A 12,592-nucleotide genomic window follows, 5' to 3' on the forward strand; every position below is an offset into this window, starting at 1 on the left:
GTATAGTGACAGTGCATATTTATAGCACTGATTACTGTATTAGTGTCACTGATCCCCAAAAAAGTGTCAAAAGTGTAAGTAAGGGCAGTGTTTCTCAACCTTTTTTTAGTCAAGACACCCTTTAAAATTATGGACTTTCTCAAGGCACACTATTCTAAAATGTAGAAAAATATTCTCATAGTTTTACATAATGTGGCAGCATCGACACACGTAGGACACAAAACGTTAGTGGTGATTTATTCTTCCGAAGCTAATACACTTTTGCACACTAGTACTGACTAGTATTTCAGTGTTTCTCCTCTCCCTCGGTTTCTCTCTATCATTTAGCCAATGTGACCCCAGTGCTGACGGAGAGGGGCAGGGGAGGGTCAAATAAGGAAGCGGTGCAGGTGATCAACGCCCTTCTTATCAACACTGATGACATCACTGGTTGTTAGGATACCGGTGGCTGGAAGGTTGAAATGGTGCACAATAAAACCAGTGGCTTTGTGTAACTTAAAGGAAGGCTTGATCCACCCGCTGGCTTGTTTACATTTTTGGCCATTTTGTGCTAGGCACCCCTGAAAAAACCTCAAAGCTGAGTTAGGGTTCTGATTTTTCCCAGTCCCACTAAAAATCGTTGATCGTTGGTCATCCGCTGACATCCGCAATCCCATTGACATGCATTATGTCAGTTTTTCATCCGCAAAAAAATGGGATGAAATACGGACATACGGAGCGCCGGTGTGAAAGAGCCCATAGTTTGTAGATGCTAAAACTTTAGCGCTAACCAATCAATATACGCTTATTGGGATTTTTTTTTAACCAAAAATATGTAGCAGAATACCTATTGGCCTAAATTGATAAAAAAATTACATTTTTTTACATTTTTTTATTGGGTATGTTTTATAGCACTAAAAGGAAAAAAGTTTGTTGTTTTTTTTTTTTCAAAATTTTCGATATTTTTTTGTTTATAGTGCAAAAAATAAAAACCGCAGAGGTGATCGAGTACCACCAAAAAAAAGCTCTATTTGTGGGAAAAAAAGGACATCTATTTTATTTGGGAACATCATTGCACGTCTAAGGGTTTCATATCATTGAAAAAAAGCTGATCGTTGTAAGCACTTCCCTCTAACTGCCCTTTTACCTGGACAGAAGTTTGTCTCAACTAACTGCCACTTTTGCTGGATAGAATCTAAAAAAATAGCAGCAGCATCAACAGGTAAAATGACTAAGTTACAGACTGCTTTGTTAATGGCAGTGACAGGCTGCATCATATAGGTCATTTTTTGTGTTTATTTTGTCTTTATTACCACTTTAATGTTGCCTTCTCTGTGGTTACTTTAGTCACTTCCTCCTAATCAGAGTCCTTTGCTAAAATAGTGAAAGGTGGATTCTGCTGCTAACACGTTCATTCCTTCATTTTTTTTTACATTGGAAGCTTCAGATCTCTTCCGGAAAAATCAGGGAGAGTTGCCAAGCATGCTATTTTTGGCATGCTAACTAGATATAAAAATGTAATGCCGATAATACACGCAATAGATTCCAAATTCAGAAATGACCAGGATTCCTGTCGTTCAAAAACAGATGGCACACTTGTGTTTTCTGTAGTACGCAACACAATTAGGGTAAAACAGATTAAAGCAAAAATTGTCAATTAACTGAATTCTTCAGTATCGCTCTGCATTTAACTATTACATAACCTTCCATTCCTATTCATCATCTATTCCTTTAAGGGAAAACTCCTCCTGTTCTGCTTTAATAGACACAGAAAAGTCCCTCCTTTTGAAGGATATGTTCAAGAACTGCCCTTTTTTTTCTATTTCTCAGGCTTCTTAAGATAGCAGTCTCCAGTGTCTGTCTCCACATGCACACGTTTTTCTAGTGTGTGCTGCCTTCCCTACAGTTAACGCAAGTAGCATCTGAGAGGGAGTCACAGCTAACTGCAGCCCTCTCCTCTGTCATTGCTCACTTTCACATCCATCTAAAGAGCTGCCTCTGGCTTTTCTCTCTGCCAGGTGTTCACGTTCTAGGCTCGCTGTCTCCATTTGTTGAATCTGGAAATCTCACGCAGGGTCGTAGCACTAAGGAACTGGACAAGATGGCTCAGGTGTGCACTGGCACCGATGTGGAGCAGCCTTTTGTCAAGCCTCTCTTCTGTCGCAAAGGAGCTCTCAGGCAAAAACTAGTGCACGAGGTCAAGAGTCACAAGTTTACGGCCAGATTCTTTAAGCAGCCGACCTTCTGCAGCCACTGCACGGATTTCATTTGGTAAGTCCCCTCCTCTGTCAACTTTTAAAGCCGTGCGATTATTCGCTAGCTGGGCATCTTGGTGCTTTGGGAAAATGTTCTAGCTTTCAGTCTAAAGGGTCGATGGGTGAAAAGTCTGCTGTGAAAAAAAAAAAAAATTCTTGTCGCCCGTGGCAACCAGTCAGCTTCCAACTCTTTTTGATGCAGTCTGGGTCCAAGTGTGAAACAAGGCTTCTGGTTGGTATGAGCAGCAAAGAATATTCCCATCAGTACAGTTTTCATACATCAGACCCCAAGCAAAGGAATAAAAAGAGCAATCAATAAATTTGATTGATCAATAAATTTCTGTTTACTGAAGTTCCTTTAATTATGAATTCTTGTTGGCTGCCATAGGTTACCACACTTTACTGCTCATTATTCACTAGCGGGGCATCTTGGTGCTTTGAGAAAATGTTCTAGCTTCCAGTCTAAAGGGTTGATGGGTAAAAAGTCTGCTGTAAAAAAAAAAGAAAAAATTCTTGTTGCCCGTGGCAACCAGTCAGCTTCCAACTCTTTTTAATGCAGTCTGGGTCCAAGTGTGAAACAAGGCTTCTGGTTGGTATGAGCAGCAAAGAATGTTCCAATCAGTACAGTTTTCATACATCAGACCCCAAGCAAAGGAATGAAAAAAGCAATCATTTGATTGATCAATAAATTTCTGTTTACTGAAGTTCCTTTAATTATGAATTCTTGTTGGCTGCCTTAGGTTACCACACTTTGCTGCTCATGACCAGAGGTGGCATAGCGTCGCATGGATCAGTGCTGTATAATTCAGTTACTAATCTGAATTCCAGAAGCCTTCATGCTGTGTTTAAATCAATTGTATAGACAGATAAAGCTGAAGTTAACCACCCTGAGCTTGAAGAATTGAGATGTGCAGTTATTAGTCTGCAAAGGAGCACAATGTAAGGAACGTTGTCTCTCATCTATACATTTGAAAAACTTAGGATCAGTTTAAGGGAATAATTTATTAAGCTAAATTCCTGTCTAAAAAGCAATTGATGGAAGCTGCCATCTTCTCCCAAGCTGCTTACTGGTCCCCTCAACTGCAGTGATGCCCCACAGGTGTTGTACTGCCCCATATCTATCATGCACCTTCTGAGCTGGGTACTGGTAGCTTCTTTTAAAGGCTTCTCAGACAGGTGCTTTGATGACAAGCTCTCTTGAAAGTAATGGAATAGTTATTGAGTTCCGTAAAAAGCAACATGTTATGTCACTTGCATCAGCTGCACCAGCTTCTCTGGTAGATAAAGGATCTCCTCCTTTATTTGAATCAATGATCCTTTTCTGCATAGATGTTTTTTTTTTTTTTTTTACCTATATACACAGATTTTTGGTCTTAACATAAATAGATCACCTTTCATTGTTCTCACAGCACTGAACTAATAAAAGATGAGATCTCGCTATAGTTTAATGTCTTTTATTCATCATCATTGCTCCTTGCACTGCAATGTATGTAAGCTCAATAGACATGTTTTTCACTTTTCAGGATTTTGAAAAATAAATTGTACAGCACAGTTGTACAATAACCCCACTGCTGGCATTCTCTGACAGTGCAGTATAGCTGTCGCAAAGTAAAATAAGCAAGAAGCGTATGCATTATAAATGGGAACTATATGCAAAGCTGAAATGTTCTTTACACAGTAGTGATCACTTTGTTCCTGCTTGTATAGCTTTCTTTTATATTAGAGCATTCTGTTTTATTGAGCTCAAACAGGCTTCCATTTATAAAAGCAGAGTAATTCATCATATGTCAATAGCCTTATTATGGGTGACGATCTGTTCATTATTCAAAATAATAACAGAGCACGCTAGGTCTGGCCATGCACGGCTTGATATTTAAAAGCAATGGAATTCGTGTATCATCTGCAAATAATGGACAGTGCATTAAAGAGAAGTTGAACTTGAAATGTAGCTCCATTTTATACAATATGGGAGCATGGTTACAGGATTTAAAGTCAGCAAGAGCTTACCTTTCCACCATAACAAGCAGATACTGTGGCTTGCAAGCCACATGATTTAAAGTTGGAAATTATCTACATGACCCTAAATTAGAGTGTCATGGAATCTCCTTTTTTCATTAGACTGATATATTTTTAGGCTAATTCCAATCCCCCACCCTCTCCCACTCTACTCTAATGCCTCCCTAATTGTTTAAACAAGTACTAAACTTTAGGTTTAGGTCTGCTTTAACTACAGAGTTAACCAGTGACTAGTACCAGGATAGGTTTGACCAGCAGCCATGGCAAGGATAATGAACTGCCCCCTTCCAGCTGCTAATGTATAATGTAAAATGGGTGTACCATCCTGCACCCACTGTCTGCTCCCTAGCTCTGGCTTCCTAGTGTAGGCATGGAGTTTGCACTGCACATGCGTAGCCAATCACTTGCTCTTGTAGCAGCTAGAAGATAGTTACGCATTCACAGTTTGCTTTTCATGTCAGCAGTGGGTGAATGGGAGAGTGGGCATGTTATAGCATGGTATAAGAGCAGTAGCTGTCAGGGCAGAGTCAAAGCCACGGACTGCTGATTGCTAGCCACCGCACTGTATTGTGTGTTAAATGCGTGCCCCCCCATTGCAAGCTGCCCTCCTGCCCACTCCTTGCCCCAATCCTCCACTTAATAGTTAAGCTTTCCATGCACTGGGCAGATTTTGGCCACCCCCACCAAACAATTTTTGAAAAATCGAGTTGGATGAAAATTTGTCGGTCAAACAACAGCTGCAACCAATCAGAAACAGCCTCTGCTTAGTTATTTTGACAGCCAGTGAACAAAACAACAGCGGCAGCATGAGATTCACCCATCTGCATTGTATAGCATGGATGGAGGAATTATTTTGAGAGCCGGTGACATTGCTGTCAAAATATAATAGCAGCAGCAGGAGATTTGTCCATTTGCATTGTATAGCATGGATAGAGGAATCTGTTAAATTTGTGTATGGCCAACTTTACTCAATATTATCTTCTTTAAAATTTTCATAAATGTAAAATCTGCAGCATAACCTTTTCCTTTGTACTGTAGAAAATGGAAACATCGCCTCCTAGCCCATTTTCCATACAAACTTCAACTGAAGTAGGTTGTAAAGTCACAAAGGTTCCCATTATTGGTGGTATCTTAGCAGTGACATCATTGGGTGTCTTGGGCCTACACAATTTGAAGCTATTTAATCTACAGGAAGCATCTCTACCTATAAGGATATCATGTAGGGTTTAGGTGAGAAATGCTTAGATAAGAAGGAAAACTGCTGAATTTTCCCATAAAATTTCTTATGCAACAGAATTATATGTGTCATGTTCCTTATTCCCCATAGAGATAGATCATCCTTCCATCAAGTATATGTTTAAAACACAGGTAAGGAGAAATACTGAAGGCAGGGACCTGATACTTGCATTCATTATAATGTGAGGCACATTTCACATTTCTTGAAATACCCAAAATAATTACTGAAATGTAGATCATGCCTAGCAGGGAGTCGGGTAAAAGGATTTGATGCATAGGTGTTGCTTGTTCTCATTACCAATACCTGCCCTTGGTTTCCTATAACTAACCATTTTTAAATCACTATGTAGGTTGTAGGGGAGTAGGGCAGTTGTGGCTGAGTGGTCATTAACACCTAATATGGATCACTACACCAAAGTTGTTGGGTTAACTGAGTTAAGCCTAATACACACTACCCAGCGGGCAGAACGAAAAAAACAATATCTAAAGAGCCCAGAAGGAGCCACTGTAGTAACTATGTGATGTTAGTACAATGATCTCCCCCTCTGAGCTATTGTGTTCTGACAAGAAGGGTACTGTCCCTAAACCCCCCCCCCCCCCCAGCCAGAACACACCGGTCAGCATTGTTAGCCATTGGCTGAGAGCTCTGTTCGGCAGACCTTTTCCTGTCATGCCCCTTTGATGGGTTTCTGTTGGACTGGCTGCAGTACAAATGGGCCGAATGTTGACCACTTTCTATATAACCGGCCGATGCTGCTCGATATTCAGCCCATGTGTATGGCCCTTTAGTAAACTTGTGATCAATTACATGGTTCATGGTTGAATCTTGATAATGCAATAGCACAATAAAGAATCAAGTAAATAGCAAAGATTTAATTAATAATATGCTAATGTACAGGTGTTATGAGCAAAATAGATTACCTTTTGTTTTCAAACACATGCTTCTGCATAACACCAGTGCTCCAGGTTTGTGGCAATGCTGAAAAAAAAAATATCATCTAGCAATGAAAAAATGCCAATGAATGTAATCAATGTTTGTTAGAATTAGGTCTGACATTTCCAGCTCTGATTCACAACAAACCTAGAAAGGTAGGCTTTCTGCCCATGCAACGTCTGCTTGACATAACCAGGCAGGGTTATAAATCCAGGCATTTTCCATTATTGATTTTTCAAGGCTGGAACTCCCCACCAGAACATTAGATGTGTGAATGCCGAGGCATATCGCTCCACAGTCTTCTATTGTGAATAAACAATACAAGTCTGTGTGCTTCATAGTCTCAAGGCAGGTATTCTGGGCATGACATTTTCGATATAATGAAAGGCTTGAAAATATTAATTAAGCAATGACCATGTGTATACTGGAATTTGCTAGAATTAAGCAAAGTTTGAATGTTTTATTGGCATTTTGGGTGTTTTTTTTTTTTTTTTTGATATGTACTATGAACATAAGTGTGTGCAGCTTATTGCATTAGGGTGTGCACCCCAAAGTTTATATACATAGACACACACTATTGTAAATTAATGTAAACAAACGTAAAAAAAAAATGTATTAAAACATGGACAGTGTCAGTAGAGCAGTAGACTGTATCAGTAGGGCAGTGGACAGTGTCAGTAGTTTATTTATTTTTATTAATATTTTTTTCAATTTTTTTATAATATTTTTTATTTTTTTTATGTTTTTAGGAACCCTATTGGGGGACTTTGGTAAATATCAGGGTCTAAACAGACCCCTGATGTCTTGCTTTTGAGACAGAGAAAGGGACTGAGGACAGAGATTCCCCTGGTTCTTTCTCTGCAGCCCCAGCTGCACTGTACAGTGAATGAATAGGAAGTGATCTGTGATGAGCAGCTTCCCGTTCCTTCACAAACACAGTTTACTATGCTTCAGTTATGAATGGACACAGTAACGATCGGTACCGATCACTCACTGTGTTCTTTCAGAAAACAAAGTCGTTCCTCCACTCTCCATCCTGACACATCCCCTGCAGCACCCGGGGGAGAGTAGGGAAGCCAGCAGCACTACGGGGGTGGGGATGGGACATGGGGCCCTGGGCAGCAGGGGGAATCAGCACTGCACAAGGTCATTAGGGTATGCCTAGGCATACCTGGCATACCTGACTGGAGAGAGTGCAGAGAAGGGCAACCAAACTAATAAGAGGCATGGAGGAGCTCAGCTATAACGAAAGATTAGAGGAACTGAATTTATTCTCTCTTGAGAAGAGGAGAATAAGGGGAGATATGTCAACATGTATAAATACATAAGGGGTCCATATAGTGAACTTGGTGTTAAGTTATTCACTTTAAGGTAATCACAGAGGACAAGGGGGCACTCTACATCTAGAGGAAAAGAGATTTTGTCTCCAAATACGTAAAGGTTTCTTTACAGTAAGAGCTGTGAAAATGTGGAATAGACTCCCTCCAGAGGTGGTTCTGGCCAGCTCACTAGATTGCTTTAAAAAAGGCCTGGATTCTTTCCTAAATAAACATAATATAACTGGGTACTAACATTTATAGGTAAAGTTGATCCAGGGAATATCCGATTGCCTCTCGGGGTATCAGGAAGGATTTTTTTTTCCCCTGCTGTAGCAATTTGGATCATGCTTTGCTGGGGTTTTTCGCCTTCCTCTGGATCAACTACGAGTATAGGATTGTGTATATGGATTGTGCATATTGTGTATGGTTGTGTTTTCTTTACTGTTTTTTGTTTTTTATTGGTTGAGCCAGGTGGACTTGTGTCTTTTTTCAACCTCACTAACTATATAATTATGTAACCCCCTGCTCACGCCTATTACTATGAAAGAACATGCCATGTGCTTTAAGTTTCAGTGTTCTCATCAAACAATTCCACAGTAGAAAGCATTGCATTCATTGTTGTTAACTGAGATAAACAAAAAAGAAAAAGTCTGGTTTAATTTGAGCTGAAATAGAAGCAACCTGCAGGGCTGCTGTTAGAAATCACGGGGCCCCGTACAGCCTACCTGGCAGGCCCCCCTGAATATATCAAGACAATATTTTCTCTAAAAATACACTAAAATCATTATTAGCAGACACAAACATAACAGAGAACCTGTGTGAATTAGCCATTTTTAATTGTTTTTTTCTTATTAAAACAAAATTTTATTTTTTTTAAAATTGTTTACAATTATTTTACAATTTTTTTATTAATTTATTACAATGTTTAATTGTTATTTTTACAATTTGTTATTATTTTACAGGACAGGAAAGCCTGCGGTGCTGCAGGTGGGGGAGGGGGGCAGTAAAAAGGGGGGCACACAGGGAGAGGGGGGATCAGAAGCAGGCAGAACAGGGAGGGGGATCGGTGTCGGAGAAGCAAATACAGGAACAATGCCCTGTGTCTGTGTCTCTCCCTGCAGCAGCTAAAAGCTGTCAGGAGGGGGAGAAACTGGCTTTCAGCTGCTACAGAGAGCTGCACAGGGCTTCCTTCTGTAATTGCCCGTCCACCAAACCGAACCAATTCCCCCATGCTGTTGGGCCCCCCCTGTGTGCCAGGGCCCCCTACAGGAGGACTGGTGCTCCCCCCCCCCTTATCAGCGGCCCTGGCAACCTGTATGCAAGTTATTGCAATATAAACCCCCAAAACAACAATATTGTTAACATACTGTATTGCATCTCATCAATCCTTATATGGGGTGGCTGAATTCATTCTCTTTTTTAGTCTTTTCTCCTTTATTTTCACCTGGTGATCTTGCCAGTAACACACTTAGGTGTCTTCACTCTGGATGGAGGAGCAACAGAGAATCCTCTAAACAGCAGCATTGTCAATGTGTGAGAGGGTAGCGTTAGATACATTAACATCTATAGATGGATTTGACCTAAAAAAATTAAAGCTGAACTCCAGCTAGTATTTGTTTGGGGGGGATAAAAATTTTATATAAATTACTGAAAGCTGTCCAATGTAAGCTTCCCTGTCAGTGATTAATAATTTGTTTTAACCCTCTAACTGCCATTTTTCCTGGGCAGCTCAGTCTGGTAAAGGAAGTTGACTCCCCGCTCACCAAGTGAAAGTACAGGGAAAAAAAAGCCTAGCCTCAGATACAATTGGTCTGCTTCTCCAGACTTTTCATAGGAGGCATATCTATAATGTGTATCTGAACATACAACATTAAAATTGTATTGCAGCACATACTTAATTTATTTAAAAATCCATTTGTATCGCATCTATCAAATAATTGGTCAAGATGGTAATTCAGAGTCCAGGGCCGGCCTTAAGTGTTCAGGCGCGCTGTGCGAGCTACTCCTATGGCGCCCCCCCATCCTCACCCCTCGCCCCTTGGTCACCTAAACATGGCTGTATCTATTGAAAAACTATTTAAGTGTATAATTGCTGCTAATTGACTGCAAGTGGGTGCAGCAGCAAGATAAAAAAAACAGGAAAAAAATCAGCGCAAAAAAGGTATTTACCCTAAAATGATATCTAAATATATCACCCAAATCTGTTTCTGTTGTAAAAAGTGCACAGTGCTAAGTTAATAATTAAATCTGCATGGCTACTACTGTATACATATCATGTACCACTACTAAATAAATAACAATTAAATATTCATAACCTCTACAATGTACAAAAATTGGGTCAACATAGTGTGATTCCATAAAATACATAGGCTTTTATTTAAGTCTGGTGAGTCAGTTTGGGGTGATTGGTGGAAGCAGCACATAGGGTGCTTTTTTGGCATACACCTTCCGTTGAAAAATTGTCACCATAAATATTTATTTGCATTTGTTTTGCACACTTTCTTGCACTTCATTGGACTTTTCTTGGAACTTTTTTACGATCACTAATAACTTAGCCCCCATCAGAGACCCCCTTACATCAGAGACCCCCCACAGAGCCACTCCTTACATCAGAGCCCCCCTTACATCAGAGACCCCCCAGATAGCCCCCCTTACATCAGAGATCCCCCACAAAGCCCCCCTTTACATCAGAGACCCCCACAGAGCCCCCCCCTTACATCAGAGACCACCTTACATCAGAGACCCCCCACAGAACCCCCCCCTTACATCAGAGCCCCCCCCCACTGAGCCCCCCCCCTTACATCAGAGAGCTCCCTTACATCAGAGACCCCTCACAGAGCCCCCCTTTACATCAGAGACCCCCCCACTGAGCCCCCCCCTTACATCAGAGAGCTCCCTTACATCAGAGACCCCCACAGAGCCTCCCTTACATCAGAGACCCCCCTTACATCAGAGACCCCCACAGAGCCCCCCTTACATCAGAGACCCACCTTACATCAGAGCCCCCCCACAGAGCCCCCCTTACATTTGTTTTATATACTGATGCAGGATAGACGGTGAGCTTACTTACCCCAGAATGGAGGCTCAGGCTGTCTGCAGCTTTTCTCCTCTGGGTTTAAACTTCCCTCCCACACATCCCTGGAGAGTGTGGGCGGGGCAAACCCAGGAGGAGAGGGGCAGGAGGAGGAGGGTCGTGAGGGGGAGGAGAAGGGGCGGGAGGAGGAGGAGCTGACGATCTCTCTCTCTCCTCTCACATCCATGCAGAGAGGAGGAGGGGGGATCTGTTAGCAGCGACTCTGAGGCTGAGCTGTGTGAGAGATACACAGCTCAGCCCTACAGCCGGAGGAGGCGTAGGCACAGCCACACAGTGGGAGGTAAGCGGCAGCCGTGCCCTGTGTTAACCCTGTCCAGGCCGTGGTCGCCGCTTACCTCCCGCTGTGCGGCCTGATCATCAACCGGCCATGGAGTAGGTGGCCCCGATGCCAAGTCCGGGCCTGTTTGTGAGAAACTGACTGCGAGCTGTGATGGCCGCATTGGCGCCCCTGTTGCCCATGGCGCCCTGTGCACCCCAAAGACCATCCCTGTCAGAGTCAGTCTCCCCTAGGAAATCATAGGAGTAATTTTTAAGGGGACCCAGATCACCACAATTAATCCACTATGAATAACACCATGGGAGACCGAATTTGGTTTCATGGCATGATAGGTTTCATATAAATCATTTGATTAATGTAAGTGACACAAGTTGAATTTTTTTATAAATTAGGTATTACATTATGATGTTATTGGTTTCCTATCAGATAAACATTGTAGATATGCAACCTATTGATTTCCTGATGAAAGAAATCATTTGAATCTAAAACACATTAGGGTTGATTTACTAAAGTCAAATAGATTGTGCACTTTGCAAAGTGAAGTTGTGCTCTGCAAGAGCAGCTTCTCCAGAGCTTAGTAAATGAACAGAAGCTTTGCTAACTTCCATCATCCAATCATGTCCAAGCAAAAATGCTGTTTTATTAATTTTCTGCAATAAATTAAAATTTTGGTCATTTAATACAGTTTTAAAGCTAATTTCCAGGCAAATGTTACCCCCCCCCCCTTCCCACCCCTTCCTAACCCATCCTGCACTCTTATTTTCTTTTTTGCCTTGTGAAGAAAAATACACTCCCCTAAGTCTGCCATTCGGGGGTCCCTCCCCAGCACTATTCCCAGGTACAAGGGACCGCTAATCCAGTGCTGCCAGTAACGATCAGTCCTCAATAGTTCAATAGTCCTGTAGGAAGGGCTGTTATTTGGCTGTGATGCAGAGGTATCCAGCAAGACACATTTTCCTTAAAATTTGCTCTTACTGTTCTGAATAAGTATCAGTAAGAAATAAAGGTAGACGTTAGAGATGTGCACGACATAAAAAATGTGTTTCATTTTGGATTCATGCGTTAAGTTAGTATTAATTTCCTTTCATAATTTTCGTTATGCTAGATTGATTCATTTTCAGAATTAGTTTAGTATATTTGGATTTATTTCCTATAATCAAATTTGTATATTCGTTGTTCCAAATCAATTCGTAATTCAGAAACCATTCTGTAAAGATTGACTGTACTCGTTTAAACAGGTTAATTCATTATTTTTGGAGATTACTTATGCATACTGTTTGTGTTGGATGGAGGTGAATTCATCTGATTTTCTAAATCATAACATAACAAATGGAACTAAATTAATTTTGGATTAATTTGTTATGTTCGGAAATTCTGATGGATCCATCTCCATCCAACCCAAGCACAATCAGTGGGAATCATCAACTAATTTCAAGTTTATACCTTACTGTATTTATTGCAATATTTCCATTTCATATGTCG

General features: G+C 41.1%; 1 protein-coding gene across 1 annotated transcript in view; it reads left to right on the forward strand.

Annotated features, from left to right (window-relative positions):
- The first annotated feature begins 1,787 nt into the window (after window positions 1–1,787).
- The window catches only part of PRKCG (protein kinase C gamma), a 621,643-nt gene continuing 610,838 nt past the window's right edge, over window positions 1,788–12,592 (forward strand). Inside the window, exon 1 of the mRNA XM_082273693.1 lies at window positions 1,788–2,250. Coding sequence (XP_082129819.1) covers window positions 2,081–2,250 — 170 coding nt within the window. The 5' untranslated portion in view covers window positions 1,788–2,080. The remainder of the gene's footprint in view (window positions 2,251–12,592) is intronic.

The sequence above is a fragment of the Pelophylax lessonae genome (genome assembly GCF_965119305.1).
Source record: "Pelophylax lessonae genome assembly, chromosome: 12".
NCBI classification, from domain to species: Eukaryota; Metazoa; Chordata; class Amphibia; order Anura; family Ranidae; genus Pelophylax; species Pelophylax lessonae.